Below are 17,038 nucleotides of genomic sequence, written 5' to 3' on the forward strand. Positions count from 1 at the left end.
CAGACGGGGGCGTGGCAGTGCTGACGGCGAGACACAGCTTAGATTTCACAGGTGGTACGTGTTAATCTAATCATCTGTTTTCTTTAACAGTAAGCAGCCGGAGCAGGAGGGGAGAGAGAATACGGACGTGACTGAAAAGTCATGTTCTACTGGAGAGAAAACTTTTGTGAAAAAATTATTATTAAAACCTTGTTAAAACCTGCACGCTTTGCTCCTGTGCCGTGTCTGACAGTGGGACTGCGAGGACGCAACTTCCACAACATGACTAATGTTCAGTTAATTTGACTAATTTACGATGCAGCGTTTAAAATGTACAAGAAAGTCAGAATCTGAAACAAGGTACTAACATTGAGCTGGTAGCTTTGTTTGTGGACAAGGAGAGATAAAACTACCAAAATGCATATTTTTTACGTGTACCGCACGTGCGCCCTAGCCTGTGTTTCATTCCCTGATAATTTGCCCCTATTGTTTATAGGCTTCTTTTGAACAGCCAAGTGGAGTCCAAGAGATATAACCAGGAGTTGGAGCCGGAAGCTCGTTCTGCCTCCAGCTGATTGCCACTTCCACCGCTACTTTGCCACAAATTGCCCTATTAGCAAAATCATCTTGCATAATATTCTATGTGCTAAATTAACTGGTTACTGAAGAACAAGTAAGTCTAAAATGTCTCTTTTAACCAGACAATGACCTCGGGGACTGTAATATAATTTTGGGCTAGTCCTGGATCATTTGAATCTTTTAAAATAAAACATGACGCAATTTAGTTTGCAAACCATAGCGCTTTATTAACTGGCGCTAACAACATGTATTCAACAAGAGTTGCCATCGACAACGTCTCGTAGTTCCAGTAACTCTCAAGTACTGCAGCTAGCGATTCTCCTCCTTGCTGACGTCACAGCTGACTTTGCAACGTGCACCATCTTTTCTATACCATGAGGTTCAGAATTTTTCTGTTCGTTTGAGATTGTCATTACTGCCACAAGTGGTAGAAGAGTGTGTTACATCTGAGTACCGGTGCGGCCGACACGGACCACAGCTGAGAAACAGATATTTCGGCGACCCTCTAGGGGGCACTTGCGGCCCAAAATGGGTTATGGTTAAGAAACACTGAATTAGGGCATTTACAGTGGGGCAAAAAAGTATTTAAGTCAGTCACCGACTGTGCAAGTTCTCCCACCTAAAATGATGACATAGGTCTGTAATTTTCACCATAGGTACACATCAACTGTGAAAGACAGAATGTGAAAAAAAATCCAGGAATTCACATTGTAGGAATTGGAAATAATTTATTTGTAAATTAAGGTGGAAAATAAGTATTTGGTCAACCATTCAAAGCTCTCACTGATGGAAGGAGTTTTTAGCTCAAAATCTCACGATACATGGCCCCATTCATTCTTTTCTTAACACGGATCAATCATCCTGTCCCCTTAGTAGAAAAACAGCCCCAAAGCATGATGTTTCCACCCCCATGTTTCACAGTAGGTGTGGTGTTCTTGGGATGCAACTCAGTATTCTTCTTCCTCCAAACACGACGAGTTGAGTTTATACCAAAAAGTTCTATTTTGGTTTCATCTGACCACATGATATTCTCCCAATCCTCTGCTGTATCATCCATGTATCCATTTTGGTATAAACTCAGCTCGTCGTGTTTGGAGGAAGAAAAATACTGAGTTGCATCTCAAGAACACCATACCTACTGTGAAGCATGGGGGTGGAAACATCATGCTTTGGGGCTGTTTTTCTACTAAGGGGACAGGACGATTGATCCGTGTTAAGAAAAGAATGAATGGGGCCATGTATCATGAGATTTTGAGCCAAAACCTCCTTCCATCAGTGAGAGCTTTGAATGGTTGACCAAATACTTATTTTCCACCATAATTTACAAATAAATTCTTTAAAATTCCTACAATGTGAATTCCTGAATTCTTTTTTCACATTCTGTCTCTCACAGTTGAAGTGTACCTATGATGAAAATTACAGACCTCTGTCATCATTTTAAGTGGGAGAACTTGCACAATCGGTGGCTGACTAAATACTTTTTTGCCCCACTGTATAGTAACTTAAAGCAGCACTAAGTAACTTTTCAACCTTTATAAAAAAATGTCATTACTTTTAGGATGATACGTGGACTTACAACAAGTTGAACTGTCTCCCTGTAATGTTTGTCAGATCTTGAATGGGATTGTGCTGAAAATGTTAATTTCCCCTCTTGGATTATTAAAGTATTTCTGATTCTGATTCTGAATGACACCTCTGTCGTGGCCTGAGGGGGGTCTGTATCACTTTTACTGGCACTTTGAGGAGGGTGGGAGGAACCCTGCCACATAAAAAACTACAAATGTGCTGACTTGATTTACGGCATATGTCACTCCCCGTTTCCTTATAGAAAAGAAAAAAAGTAAGTCAGTAAACAAAAATAAAAATAAAAATAATAAGAAAAAGAACGCCTGTGTGCAATTACTGCGATTTTGGCCGAAACTCCAAAACACCAAAGAAACAAAAAGTTTTATCTGAGGAGACAAAAAAATAAGGAAAACAGTACAGTCAGGATCAACATTGCCCCGGCTTTCAGGAATTTCAAATGATGCTTTTGCTGTGTTCCTGCTATGTATGTCACTTTTGATTCTCAAATCAAAACGATAATGCTAATGTTAGCTATCGGAAATGTGCGTGGTAGCAATAAATAGTCACCAGTTTGATAGTTTCACTATGACTTGCTTCGAAAAAGCCGGTATTTCTGTGCTTCAGACCTACATCCACCCCGATAAATTCCTGGTAACAGCGTCATGTTTTTAGCGCAATTCAAGATAATTTCTTGATAGTGTCTGCTATTCAACTTCAGCATAGTTTAGAGACGTGATATCTGTGCCAATATTAGAGCGGATAGCATGTCAGTATGACCCTATTTGCGCTAGTCCTCATGGGAAATGTGGTCTTCTTCTGGCAAAACACTACCGCTTTTGCCCACAGGCACCGCCAAAATCAACCAAAACATTCTTAAGTGGGGCTTTAAGTACATTGGCTTGAAGGGGAAATTACATTTAAGACAATCAATTCCAATTTCACAAACCAAACCAAAACAAAAGATCGAAAGGCAATAAAAAAAACGTACAATTTTCGAACAAACACACAAAACAAAATGTTTTGTACTTGGAGGCGACCGTACTAAATGGTGATGCCACCCGCCTCAACTTTGCCTACAAGCAAGAACCACAATGACCCGGGGGGGTTTGAAAAAGGTTCAATATTGGGGGCACACTGCAAGTGAGGTTCATGGAGTACAAAGAGTATGCGGTATAAACACTCAGGCAGGTCTTTTCTGACTTGTGAGAATTCTATCGTCCCCGGTAGTTATCTCTCTTTATGCTCAGGCGCTCCCACGCTCCGGCAATCACAGTAGATCAAAAAGACGCTGACAACCAGGGAGAGGAGCCGTGCTTCATCAATCACGCTCTCTGCCAGGCTGTACGTTGTTTTCTATTTACACACAAATATACAGAACGGCGGAGGTTTGTGACGAGAGCTCCTGTGTGAGTGCCGCCAGGTTGCTATTCTTTTTTTTTCCTACCTGCATTGATTTGTTTCTCAGAGGAACCGAAATTGTGTGAGTCTGTGGGGCTATTTTGTGATTGTGTTTAAAGCGGCAAATTCACACATACACAGGCACACACACACCAATTTACAGTCGTGGTCAAAAGTTTACATACACTTGTAGAGAACATAATGTTATGGCTGTCTTAAGTTTCCAATAATTACTACAACTCTTATTTTTTTTGTGATAGTGATTGATAGCACATGCTTGTCTGTAACAGTAAACATTCAAGAAGTTTTGTTCTTTTATGAATTTGTTATTGGTCTACTAAAAAATTTGACCAACTCTATTACATCTGACCACAGAACTTTCCTCCAGAAGGTCTTATCTTTGTCCTTGTGATGTCAAATGAAACGAAAATGGAGCTGTTTGGCCACAATACGCAGCAATATGTTTGGAGGAGAAAAAGTGAGGCCTTTAATACCAGGAACACCATGTCTACCGTCAAGCATGGTGGTGGTGGTATTTTGCTCTGGGCCTGTTTTGCTGCCAATGGAACTGGTGCTTCAAAGAGAGTAAATGGGACAATGAAAAAGGAGGATTACCTCCAAATTCTTCAGAACAACCTAAAATCATCAGCCCGGAGGTTGGGTCTTGGGCGCAGTTGGGTGTTCCAACAGGACAATCACCCCAAACACACGTCAAAAGTGGTCAAGGAATGGTTAAATTAGGATAGAATTAAGGTTTTCCGAATGGCCTTCGCAAAGTCCTGACTTAAACGTGTGGACAATGCTGAAGAAACAACTCCATGTCAGAAAAACAACAAATGTAGCTTGTGGAGAGACGCAGCCGACGGGCCGACAGCGGGTGGACAGAGGCGTTCTGGACCAGAATGGAGGCCAGGAGGCGGCGCATGCGGCGGCGAGGAGAGGCGTGACGCACGCGGAGCGGGAGGACAGCAATCGGAGTCAGGTGCGTAGGACACACACCTGCTCACAATCTGCGTATCTGCTCCGAGACTTTAAGAGAGGCGAAGGGGGCACGATCGGCAGAGAGAGAGGAGGAAACCACGGCAACCCGACCACGAGCACGACAACAGAGCGCAAATGGGCGCGCCCGACGGGCCCGAAGAAAAGTTGTGCGAAACAATAAAAGTAAATCACACCTGCTACGACGCGTCGTGTGTCCAGTGTCACCGCAACCCACACGAGGACGGCTGGGAGTCCGTCACATAGCTGAACTGCACCAATCTTGTCAAGAGGACTGGTTAAGAATTCAACCAGAAGCTTGTGGATGACTACCAAAAGTGCCTTATTGCAGTGAAACTTGCCAAGGGACATGTAAACAAATATTAACATTGCTGTATGTATACTTTTGACCCAGCAGATTTGGTCACATTTTCAGTAGACCCATAATAAATTCATAAAAGAACCAAACTTCATGAATGTTTTTTTTTGTGACCAACAAGTATGTGCTCCAATCACTCTATCATGAAAAAATAAGAGTTGTAGAAATTATTGGAAACTCAAGACAGCCATGATGTTATGTTCTTTACGTGTATATGTAAACTTTTGACCACGACTGTGTATATATACATATATATATATATATATATATATATATATGTATATATATATGATTTATTTAAGTCAAACGTATACATTCTTGATTTTTTTGAATAGATTAAAAACTGTCACAAATAAGACTTTCAATTAATTCGAAAATCATTTTTACCATGAATTGATTAATGTGGACCCTAACTTAAACAAGTTGAAAAACGTATTCGGGTGTTACCATTTAGTGGTCAATTGTACGGAATATGTACTGTACTGTGCAATCTACTAATGAAAGTTTCAATCAATCAATCAATTCTATTGATGATCCATTTATCGAACAAACTAACCAATAGATTACTAAAATGATCACTAGCTGCAGCTCTAATCATGGTGAAAGTAGGTGTGTACTTTTCCCTTACCAATCACGATGAGGTTCGCCATTCCCGCCGCAGATTGTGTTGTGCTGTTGCTTAGGAACGCTTCACAAACATACAAGCCACCATCAGAGGAGGCCGAAGCGGGAACTATGAGCCGACGGCCATTGGCCAAAGGACGCCCGTTGCGTTTCCACACCACCGTCAGCCTGTCCACAGATCTGCGAGGAAGAGGAGGAGAGCAGGAAGTGACAAGGAGGAAAGTACAACATATTACATGCATCACTTTGCGTGTCAACGAGGCGGGAAACGAAGGTTGACAGTCTGCATCTTGTCCGACATGCTGTACATGATGAATGACACTTCACATTCTTTAAACTGGATTATTTTGCGTATGTCATGTATCTATGCAGTTGTTTTTCCTTAAGACAATTACAGTAATTTGTACATTTTTTGAAAAATAATTTGTATAATCTTTTAATAGCTATGTTAACTCAGTTATTTATAATAATTATGCTGTTGGCAGAATTCCTTTTCTACACCGTGTGTCCTCATTGGAGCTAGTGTTGTAACGATACCAATATTTTGGTACCGGTACTAAACATTTTTTGATACGTTTCGGTACATTTCTAAATAAAGGGGACCACAAAAAAATGCATTATTGGTTTTATTTTAACAAAAATGTTTAGGGTATATTAAACATATGTTTCTTATTGCAGTTAAAGGCCTACTGAAACCCACTACTACCCACCACACAGTCTGATAGTTTATATATCAATGATGAAATATTAACATTGCAACACCTGCCAATACGGCCTTTTTAGTTTGCTAAATTGCAATTTTAAATTTCCCGCGAGTTTTTTCCTGAAAACGTTGCGTAATGATGACGTGTACGCTTGACGTCACAGGTTGTTATGAATATGAGCGCTGCGCACACACACAGCTAAAAGTCGTCTGCTTTAACGGCATAATTACACAGTATTTTGGAGATCTGTGTTGCTGAATCTTTTGCAATTTGTTCAAATAATATTGGAGAAGTCAAAGTAGAAAGATGGAGTTGGGAAGCTTTAGCCTTTAGCCACACAAACACACGGTGATTCCTTGTTTAAAATTCACGGAGTTGAAACTTTACTAGGGCTCACAGCGGACATGGATCCCGACCACTTGTCAACCAGCAGGTTTCGGTGAGAAAATTGTGGTTAAAAAGTCGCCACTTACCGGATATCAGCTGAGCTTGCGCATCTCGTACAGCTGCCGTCGACTTCCCTGAGACACTGCGCGTCAACACCCGGCCGTAGACGTACACTTCCGACTATCAGGTACTATTAAACTCCCTAAAACACTAGCAACACAATAGAAAGATAATGGATTTCCCAGAATTATCCTAGTAAATGTCTCTAAAAACATATCAATCCGTCTCAATGCAACGCAATTGCGTTTTTTTTTTATTTTTATTATTTTTTTTTTTTCTAGTCCGTCGCTATCAATATCCTCAAACACAAATCTTTCATCCTCGCTCAAATTAATGGGGAAATTGTCGTTTTCTCGGTCCGAATAGCACTTTTTGTTGGAGGCTCCCATTAAAATCAATGTGAATATGTGAGGAGCCCCCACACTTGCGACGTCATCGTCTGCGACTTCCGGTAGAGGCAGGGCTTTTCTGTTAGCACCGAAAGTTGCGAACTTTATCGTGGATGTTCTCGACTAAATCCTTTCAGCAAAAATATGGCGATATCGCGAAACTATCAAGTATGACACATAGAATGGACCTGCTATCCCCGTTTAAATAAGAAAATCTAATTTCAGTAGGCCTTTAAATCCTCATATAAAATAGTGAACATACAAGACAACTTGTCTTTTAGTAGTAAGTAAAAAAAAAAAAGGCTCCTAATTAGTCTGCTGACATGCAGTAACATATTGTGTCATTTATCATTCTATTATTTTGTCAACATTATTAAGGACAAGTGGTAGAAAATGAATTATTTATGTACTTGTTCATTTACTGTTAATATCTGCTTACTTTCTCTTTTAACATGTTCTATCTACACTTCTTTTAAAATGTAATAATCACTTATTCTTCTCTTGTTTGATACTTACATTAGTTTTGGATGATACCCAAATTTGGGTATCAATAAAATACAAAGTCGTTACATGATCATACATTGGTCATATTCAAAGCCCTCATGTGTCCAGGGACATATTTGCTGAGTTTATGGACAAAATAAAAACAAAAAAAAGAAGATGTTGAGATGCCAAAAAATATGGAAATATTAATAGTAATATTGCCTATATCAGTGTTTTTCAACCTTTTTTGAGCCAAGGCACATTTTTTTCATTAAAAAAATCCAGAGGCACACCACCAGCATAAATCATTTAAAAACAAAACTCAGTTGACAGTAAAAAGTCGTCACAATTGTTGAATATGACTTTAAAACATAACCAACCATGCATCAATATAGCTCTTATCTCAAAGCAGGTGTACTGTCACCACCTGTCACATCAGGCCCTGACTTTTTTGGACTTTTTTGCTGTTTTCCTATGTGTAGTGTTTTAGTTCTTGTCTTGCGCTCCTAATTTGCTGGCGTTTTCTCTTTTTTTGTTATTTTCAGTAGCAGTTTCATGTCTTCCTTTGAGTGATATTTACTGCATCTTTTTACCATGAATTGATTAACGTGGACCCCGACTTAAACAAGTTGGAAAACTTATTCGGGTGTTACCATTTAGTGGTCAATTGTACGGAATATGTACTGAACTGTGCAATCTACTAGTAAAAGTTTCAATCAATCAATCAATCAATTAATCAATCAATCAATCAATCAATCAATCAATCAATCAATCAATCAACTTTGTTCTTATCAATCAAGAATATTTCCGTTGTTTTCATCATTCTTTGTGGGGACATTGTCGATTGTCATGTCATGTACAGATGTACATTGTGGAAGCCGTCTTTGCCCCACAGTAAGTCTTTGCTGTCGTCCAGCATTCTGTTTTTGTTTACTTTGTAGCCAGTTCAGTTTTAGTTTCGTTCTGCATAGCCATCCCTAAGCTTCAATTCCTTTTCTTAGGGGTACTCACTTTTTGTTTATTTTTGGTTTAAGCATTAGACACAATTTTACCTGCACACCGCCTCCCGCTGTTTCCAAAATCTACGAATCAATTAGCACCGGCTGCCGCCCACTGATATGGAAGAGTATTACACGGTCGAGACAACACCGACACTCAATAACAACACATCATTTTCAGACTCTAATTACTGGTTTGAAAACAATTTTAACCCAAACAGGTGAAATTAGACAATCTCCCACGGCACACCAGACTGTATCTCACGGCACACTAGTGTGCTGCGGCACAGTGGTTGAAAAACACTGGCCTAGATACATGCCTGTACTTTGTATCATTACAGTAGATGTTAGGTGTGCGTTTGTTTACATTTTGACGCCGGTGAGCTACGGTGTGTAGTGAAGCATGTTTAGCTATTCCTCGTCCTGCAGGGATGATACTTGTAAGAAACATGCTTTTTTTTGTCGCCATTAGTGATTTAAAAGTCGCTATAACACTGCCGACAACCGCTTAATTCGGAGATTAATATATTTAGTCGCTGCTCTACCACCAACATATAGCTGACGGCACAGACATGCCCAGTAAGAATAACTGTAACCCAAATTTCAGAAGATGTGTTTTCATGCGCCACAATCCGAATGACTTTCGTCATAAACCAGTCGTCTCGATCGGAATGAAATTTTGATCCGAACTTGTGTGATGGGGTAAGAATCTTCCAAATGGCGCGTTTACGTGAAGCATTATTATTCTGGTGAGACTTTTAAACCGATTAAATGTTTCCATGTGCACACATTCAGTGTACAGAAAGAGCTTTTGTAATAAAGAAACAAATTAACCTCCATAAAACAACTACTATTATTTATTCAGACCTTTCGGTTACCCTAGAGAGGGGTGGGGGGTTGCCCACATATGCGGTCCTCTCCAAGGTTTCTCATAGTCATCATTGTCACCGACGTCCCACTGGGTGTGGAGTTTTCCTTGCCCTTATGTGGGCTCTACCGAGGATGTCGTTGTGGTTTGTGTTGTGGTTTGTGCAGCCCTTTGAGACACTTGTGATTTAGGGCTATATAAATAATCATTGATTGATTGATTTATTATTTAACATCACTGTTTTGCACTGTGCTGTAATTACCAGTGAGGTGGGGATAGTTTTACTGTACATGAATAATGTTACAATAATTTGACTTTACTGGATAAAGTAGAAATCATACTTTCACTTCAAGATTAATCTCTAGATAAAAAGTCAAAGGTATAGTATATGGCTTTTTTGCTAAAAATAATATAATCCGTGGCAATCATTGTTTTTTTTTTTTACATGTTTTAATTTAAGTTGTTTTCTGATTTTTTTTTCTACTTAGTGTGCCCTTGAGCACCCTTGAAAACGCTTTACAAACTGGATAAGCACCCCCATATCCCAAAAGTAATTAATCCAATCAGAAATCCAGATGGCCGGCAAAATCTGATAACTTGTTCTTTTTCCATTTTTTACATTTCCTGAAAGCAGAGGGACAAGCAGTAGAAAATGGATTTATGAATCATAATTGTTCAGCTATGTAGCAAACTAACAAACAGACCCCAAAAATGGAGGGATGAATACAAGTCTGCATTATTTGTTTTGTTCGTTTGTCGCTTCCAAACAGCCTGCGAGAGAGTTCACTCTTTGAACTGGTGTCAGCGGAGTGAACCCTCCTGACAGTCAGCCACTCGCTTCAACTTTGTGAGTCGCACACTGACTAACTGACGTTTGCGGCCCGCAGCTCATTCTTTCAAAGGCCTGCGGCACATTCTAAAAATACTACTGAAACAAAACAAAGTGTAATAAAAGAGCATACAGGTGATATGTAACAAGGACAAGTTGCCATGTTGACTCTTATAAAAAAAAGCTGTCATTCAGGCTGTGTTTTCTTTCAAGCTGTCATTGCTGAAAAGTAAAAAAAGGAATCAAAGGCAATGTTGTTATGAATTATTGACATATGCAAGGCTCCACTGACTTCACATATTCCACTTTGAAATATATTTTTGGGAATATATTGCATATTACTTCACCTCACATATTCCACTTTAACATTTTGGGGGAAACATCGCATATGTTGTGTGTTTCCCATTAAAAACAAAGTTTTCTATGACAAAAATGGGCATTAAAAAAAACAAACAAAAACCCATAAAAACTTACAAACCCTGTTTATATATGAGTTGGGAAATTGTGTTAGATGTAAATACAAACGGAATACAATGATTTGCAAATCCCTTTCAACCCATATTCAATTGAATGCACTACAAAGACAAGATATTTGATGTTAAAACTCATAAACTTCATGTTTTTTTTGCAAATAATTAACTTAGAATTTCATGGCTGCAACATGTGCCAAAGTAGTTGGGAAAGGGCATGTTCACCACTGTGTTACATCACCTTTTCTTTTAACAACACTCAATAAACCTTTGGGAACTGAGGAAACTAATTGTTGAAGCTTTGAAAGTGGAATTCTTTCCCCTTCATGTTTTATGTAGAGCTTCAGTCGTCTCCGCTGTCGTATTTCACGTTTCAAAATGCGCCACACATTTTCGATGGAAGACATGTCTGCACTGCAGTCGGGCCAGGGAAGTACCCACACTCTTTTTTTACGAAGCAAGCTGTTGTAACACATGCTGAATGTGGCTAGGCATTGTCTTGCTGAAATAAGCAGGGGCGTCCGTGAAAAAGACGGCGCTTAGATAGCAGCATATGTTGTTCCAGAACCTGTATGTACCTTTCAGCATAAATGGCGCCTTCACAAATGTGTAAATGACCCATGCCTTGGGCATTAATGCACCTCCATACCATCACAGATGCTGGCTTTTGAACTTTGCGTCGATTACAGTCTGGATGGTTCGCTTCCCCTTAGGTCCGGATGACACAATGTCGAATATTTCCAAAAACAATTTAAAATGTGGACTTGTCAGACCACAGAACAATTTTCCACTTTCCATCAGTCCATCTTAGATGATCTCGGGCCCATAGAAGCCAGCGGCGTTTCTGGATGTTGTTGATAAATGGCTTTTACTTTGTATAGTAGCACTTTAACTTGTACTTATAGATGTAGTGACACACTGTATTTAGTGACAGTGGTTTTCTGAAGTGTTCCTGAGCCCATGTGGTGATATCCTTTGGAGATTGATGTCGGTTTTTGATACAGTGCCGTCTGAGGGATCGAAGGTCACTGTCATTCAATGTTGGTTTCCGGCCATGCTGCTTACATGGAGTGATTTCTCCAGATTCTCTGAACCTTTTGATGATATTATGGACCGTAGATGTTGAAATCCCAAAATTTCTTGCAATTGCACTTTGAGAAACGTTGTTCTTAAACTGTTTGACTATTTCCTCATGCAGTTGTGGACAAAGGGGTGTACCTCGCCCCATTCTTTCTTGTGAAAGACTGAGAATTTTTTGGGAAGCGGTTTTTATACCCAATCATGGCACCCACCTGTTCCCAATTAGCCTGCACACCTGTGTGATGTTCCAAATAAGTGTTTGATGAGATTTCCTCAACTTTATCAGTATTTATTGCCACCTTTCCCAACTTCTTTTTCACGTGTTGCTGGCATCAAATTCTAAGTTAATGATTATTTTTGATTTTGATCTCCTCCCGGATGACAGAGCTTCTCACCCTATCTCTAAGAGAGAGCCCCGCCACCCGGCGGAGGAAGCTCATTTCGGCCGCTGATACCCGTGATCTTGTCCTTTCAGTCATAACCCAAAGCTCATGACCATAGGTGAGGATGGGAACGTAGATTGACTGGTAAATTGAGAGCTTTGCCTTCCGGCTCAGCTCCTTCTTCACCACAATGGATCGATACAGCGTCCGCATTACTGAAGACGCCGCACCGATCCGCCTGTCGATCTCACGATCCACTCTTCCCCCACTCGTGAACAAGACCCCGAGGTATTATATTCATTTTAGTTATTTAAAAAAATCTAAAAGTTTGAGTGCAACACTATAATACTTGGGATAATTTGGGTGACAATAACCATGATTTGACATTTTAATGACATGCGACAAAAAGTAATCAGAAGTGACAATAATAAATATTATAGAAGCTTATATAATTGTTTACATTCAAAGCAGCCATCTTCGAAGACAATTCGGCCGACCACGAGAAGCGTATCCTTATAAAACTTCCGACTAGGAACCCGGAAATTCCGACCTCCTCGGCCAAATAGACAGCAGGAAAAACTTGCTAACTAAAAGGCGGACGGACAATTGAAAGGCAAAAAGTGCATGTAAACACGTACCTGGCATTGGCAACACACTCCAGGGTTGCCTTGCTGCCTGCCACCACTCTGGTGTCTTTAGGTCCCACCACAATCACCGGAGCGTCATCGTCTGACTCCAAATCTGTAATAAAATGTCAACATATTATAGGGCTTGAAAATGAAATGTGGAAAAACGCATTGCAATGTGGAACTGGCTGGACTCTGAATTGCTCATTTATCCAATCCAATCCACTTTATTTATATGGCACATTTAAAAAAAACACAATAGAAGTTTCAAAAAGTGCTGCACAGAAGTTAAGACAAACATACTAGAAGAGTGAGTAATATAAAACATTTAACTATGAGAGAGTAAATGCATGAAATACATCAGAGAAAATCAAATAAGACTAAAATCAAACAACTCTCATGCTGGTTTAAAAGCCAAAGAGTAAAAATATGTTTTAGGACGTGATTTAACAGTTATTAAAGAGGGAGCCGTCCGAATAACAAGGGGGATACTGTTCCAAAGGTTTGGAGCCAGATCAGTAAATGCACGATCACCTCTGGATTTTAAAAGGGTTTTTGGGGCGACAAGAAGAAACTGATCAGCTGACCTCAAAAGACCTTGTGGGGATGTACATTTTTATAAGGTCTGAAACATATTGTGGCACCAATCCATTAAAAGATTTAAAATCTAACAAATATATTTTAAAATGAATACTAAAGTGAACTGGGAGCCAGTGAAGGGATTCACACTCACATTCACACACTAGGGCCAATTTAGTGTTGCCAATCAACTTATCCCCAGGTGCATGTCTTTGGAGGTGGAAACCCACGGGGAGAACAGGCAAACTCCACACAGAAAGATCCCAAGCCCGGGATTGAACTCAGGACTACTCAGAACCTTCGTATTGTGAGGCACATGCACCAACCCCTTTTCCACTGTGCTGCCCTCTCAGACACATAAGAGATAAAAAGTCTTACAGTATGTGAAATTTGAAATTTGAGTGCAATGAGCTTTAACATTTTTACGATATTCTTCTTCCTCCAAACACGACGAGTTGAGTTTAAACCAACAAGTTCTATTTTGGTTTCATCTGACCACATGATATTCTCCCAATCCTCTGCTGTATCATCCATGTATCCATTTTGGTACAAACTCAACTCGTCGTGTTTGGAGGAAGAAGAATACTGAGTTGCTTCTCAAGAACACCATACCTACTGTGAAGCATGGGGGTGGAAACATCATGCTTTGGGGCTGTTTTTCTGCTAAGGGGACAGGACGATTGATCCGTGTTAAAGAAGGAATGAATGGGGCCATGTATCGTGAGATTTTGAGCCAAAACCTCCTTCCATCAGTGAGAGCGTTGAATGGTTGACCAAATACTTATTTTCCACCATAATTTACAAATAAATTCTTTAAAATTCCTACTACGTGAATTCCTGGATTTTTTTTTCACTTTCTGTCTCTCACAGTTGAAGTGTACCTATGATGAAAATTACACACCTCTGTCATCATTTTAAGTGGGAGAACTTGCACAATCGGTGGCTGACTAAATACTTTTTTGCCCCACTGTATATATTTGATATTTCATTAAAAAAAACCATGCAGATTTCCACGGACAGTTTCACTTTTCTGAAACAAATCGTAAGGTTAGTACAAATCCCGTTTCCATATGAGTTGGGAAATAGTGTTGGATGTAAATAATAACAGAATACAATGATTTGCAAATCCTTTTCAACCCATATTCAAATGAATGCACTACAAAGACAAGATATTTGATGTTCAAACTCATAACTTTTTTTTTTTTGCCAATAATAATTAACTTAGAATTTCATGGCTGAAACACGTGCCAAAGTAGTTGGGAAAGGGCATGTTCACCACTGTGTTACATCACCTTTTCTTTTAACAACACTCAATAAATTTGGGAACTGAGGAAAGTAATTGTTGAAGCTTTGAAAGTGGAATTCTTTCCCATTCTTGTTTTATGTAGAGCTTCAGTCGTTCAACAGTCCAGGGTCTTCGCTGTCGTATTTTACGCTTCATAATGCGCCACACATTTTCGATGGGAGACAGGTCTGGACTGCAGGCGGGCCAGGAAAGTACCCGCACTCTTTTTTTCACGAAGCCACGCTTTTGTAACACATGCTGAATCTGGCTTGGTATTGTCTTGCTGAAATAAGCAGGGGCATCCATTAAAAAGACGGCGCTTAGATGGCAGCATATGTTGTTCCAAAACCTGTATGTACCTTTCAGCATTAATGGTGCCTTCACAGATGTGTAAGTTACCCATGCCTTGGGCACTAATGCACCCCCATACCATCACAAATGCTGGCTTTTTAACTTTGCGTCGATAACAGTCTGGATGGTTCGCTTCCCCTTTGGTCCGGATGACACAATGTCGATAATTTCCAAAAACAATTTGAAATGTGGACCACAGAACAATTTTCCACTTTGCATCAGTCCATCTTAGGTGATCTCGGGCCCAGAGAAGCCGACAGCATTTGTAGATGTTGTTGATAAATGGCTTTCGCTTTGCAAAGTAGCACTTTAACTTGTACTTATAGATGTAGCGACAAACTGTATTTAGTGACAGTGGTTTTCTGAAGTGTTCCTGAGCCCATGCGGTGATATCCTTTAGAGATTGATGTCGGTTTTTGATACAGTGCCGTCTGAGGGATCGAATGTCACGGTCATTCAATGTTGGTTTCCTGCCATGCTGCTTACGTGGAGTGATTTCTCCAGATTCTCTGAACCTTTTGATGATATTACAGACCGTAGATGTTGAAATCCTTAAATTTCTTGCAATTGCACTTTGAGAAACGTTGTTCTTATACTGTCTGACTATTTGCTCACGCAGTTGTGGACAAAAGGGTGTACTTCGCCCCATCCTTTCTTGTGAAACAATGAGCATTTTTTGGGAAGCTGTTTTTATACCCAATCATGGCACCCACCTGTTCCCAATTAGCCTGCACACCTGCGGGATGTTCCAAATAAGTGTTTGATGAGCATTCCTCAACTTTATCAGTATTTATTGCCACCTTTCCAAACTTCTTTGTCACGTGTTCCTGGCATCAAATTCTAAAGTTAATGATTATTTGCAACAAAACAAAAAAAAATGTTTATCAGTTTAAACATCAAATATGTTGTCTTTGTAGCATATTCAATTGAATATGGGTTGAAAAGGATTTGCAAATCATTGTATTCCGTTTATATTTACATCCAACACAATTTCCCAACTCATATGGAAACGGGGTTTGTAGCTCAGGAGCATTATGAACCATACACTTCCAAAAATGCATGACATCATACTGTCAGGTGACACAGTGTTGGTTTTGCAGATTTGTAGTGAGGGTTTATGGACGGATTAATTACATCCCATTATAACGTACAAGTGTATGTCATTAATTGGCTGGTTGGTCAATCAGTGTGCCTTAAATTCTCTCTTTGGAGCAATTCTTACCGCTCTAAATAATTCCCATCCAGCAGGATTGCAAATGATGATTTGTAAAGGGGGAAACACTACACTTCTGTTACACTGACAGCAAAAAAAAAGAAAAAAAAGAAAAGAAAATTTGGTGTCTGGAAAGAGCGATTTATGGTTTCTGTGGTAAAATATGGCGGTGTAAGTAAGATATTAGGATAATGCGTATGTGTGAGAATGATTTATGGCCAATATGGCCTCTCATAATAAAGACTCAATAGGATTCTTATCACTGTCTGAAAACAGTATAATCTGCGCAGCAAAAGGACTCTGAAAAAGGGGGGCCGGGGAAGGTGTGCACGTGTAGGAACATGCAACATCACAATGTACCGAAGCATATGCAAATATCCAATCAGGGAGAAGTAGATAGTACAAATTAAAGAGGCTAACTCTGACAGGAGTTGGATGGGGATCTGAGCAGCAGAACTGGGGTTCGGGATCCAATGCAGTGGGAGGTGAAGAGCGTCTTTCATCTCCCCTTTGAAGGGAAGGACCAAAAAGGTGGTAATTGACTCCCCACTCTTTATTCCTCCTTCTCTTTCCGTACGAGTCGTCACCAGAGCCAAAGAGTCGTATGCCGCTGCCACGGGGAATAAGACAGGCGGGTGCAGGGGGAAAAAAAAAAAAAAAACCCGTAGGCGAATGACTGCGCCCCACACACACTCACTTGGAGTGAAGCGCACTTATACACGACAGCGTCTTGTCACTGACACCCACTGGTGCTGGAACTCAGGGTGCAGGTTGAGTCACTAATGGGGGAAGATCAGGAGGGCGACACAGGGAGCACATTTAGGAAGTAC

At 40.1% G+C, this 17,038-nt stretch overlaps 1 protein-coding gene across 1 annotated transcript in view; it reads right to left on the reverse strand.

The window, feature by feature from the left end:
* The window catches only part of LOC133560173 (protein sidekick-1-like), an 849,418-nt gene that overhangs the window by 264,687 nt on the left and 567,693 nt on the right, over positions 1 to 17,038 (reverse strand). Inside the window, exons 6-7 of the mRNA XM_061912393.1 lie at positions 12,793 to 12,895; positions 5,508 to 5,683 (exon numbers count right to left, since the gene is read on the reverse strand). Of these exons, the coding sequence (XP_061768377.1) occupies positions 5,508 to 5,683; positions 12,793 to 12,895 (279 nt within the window). The remainder of the gene's footprint in view (positions 1 to 5,507; positions 5,684 to 12,792; positions 12,896 to 17,038) is intronic.

Source organism: Nerophis ophidion, linkage group LG01 (assembly GCF_033978795.1).
Source record: "Nerophis ophidion isolate RoL-2023_Sa linkage group LG01, RoL_Noph_v1.0, whole genome shotgun sequence".
Lineage (NCBI taxonomy): Eukaryota > Metazoa > Chordata > Actinopteri > Syngnathiformes > Syngnathidae > Nerophis > Nerophis ophidion.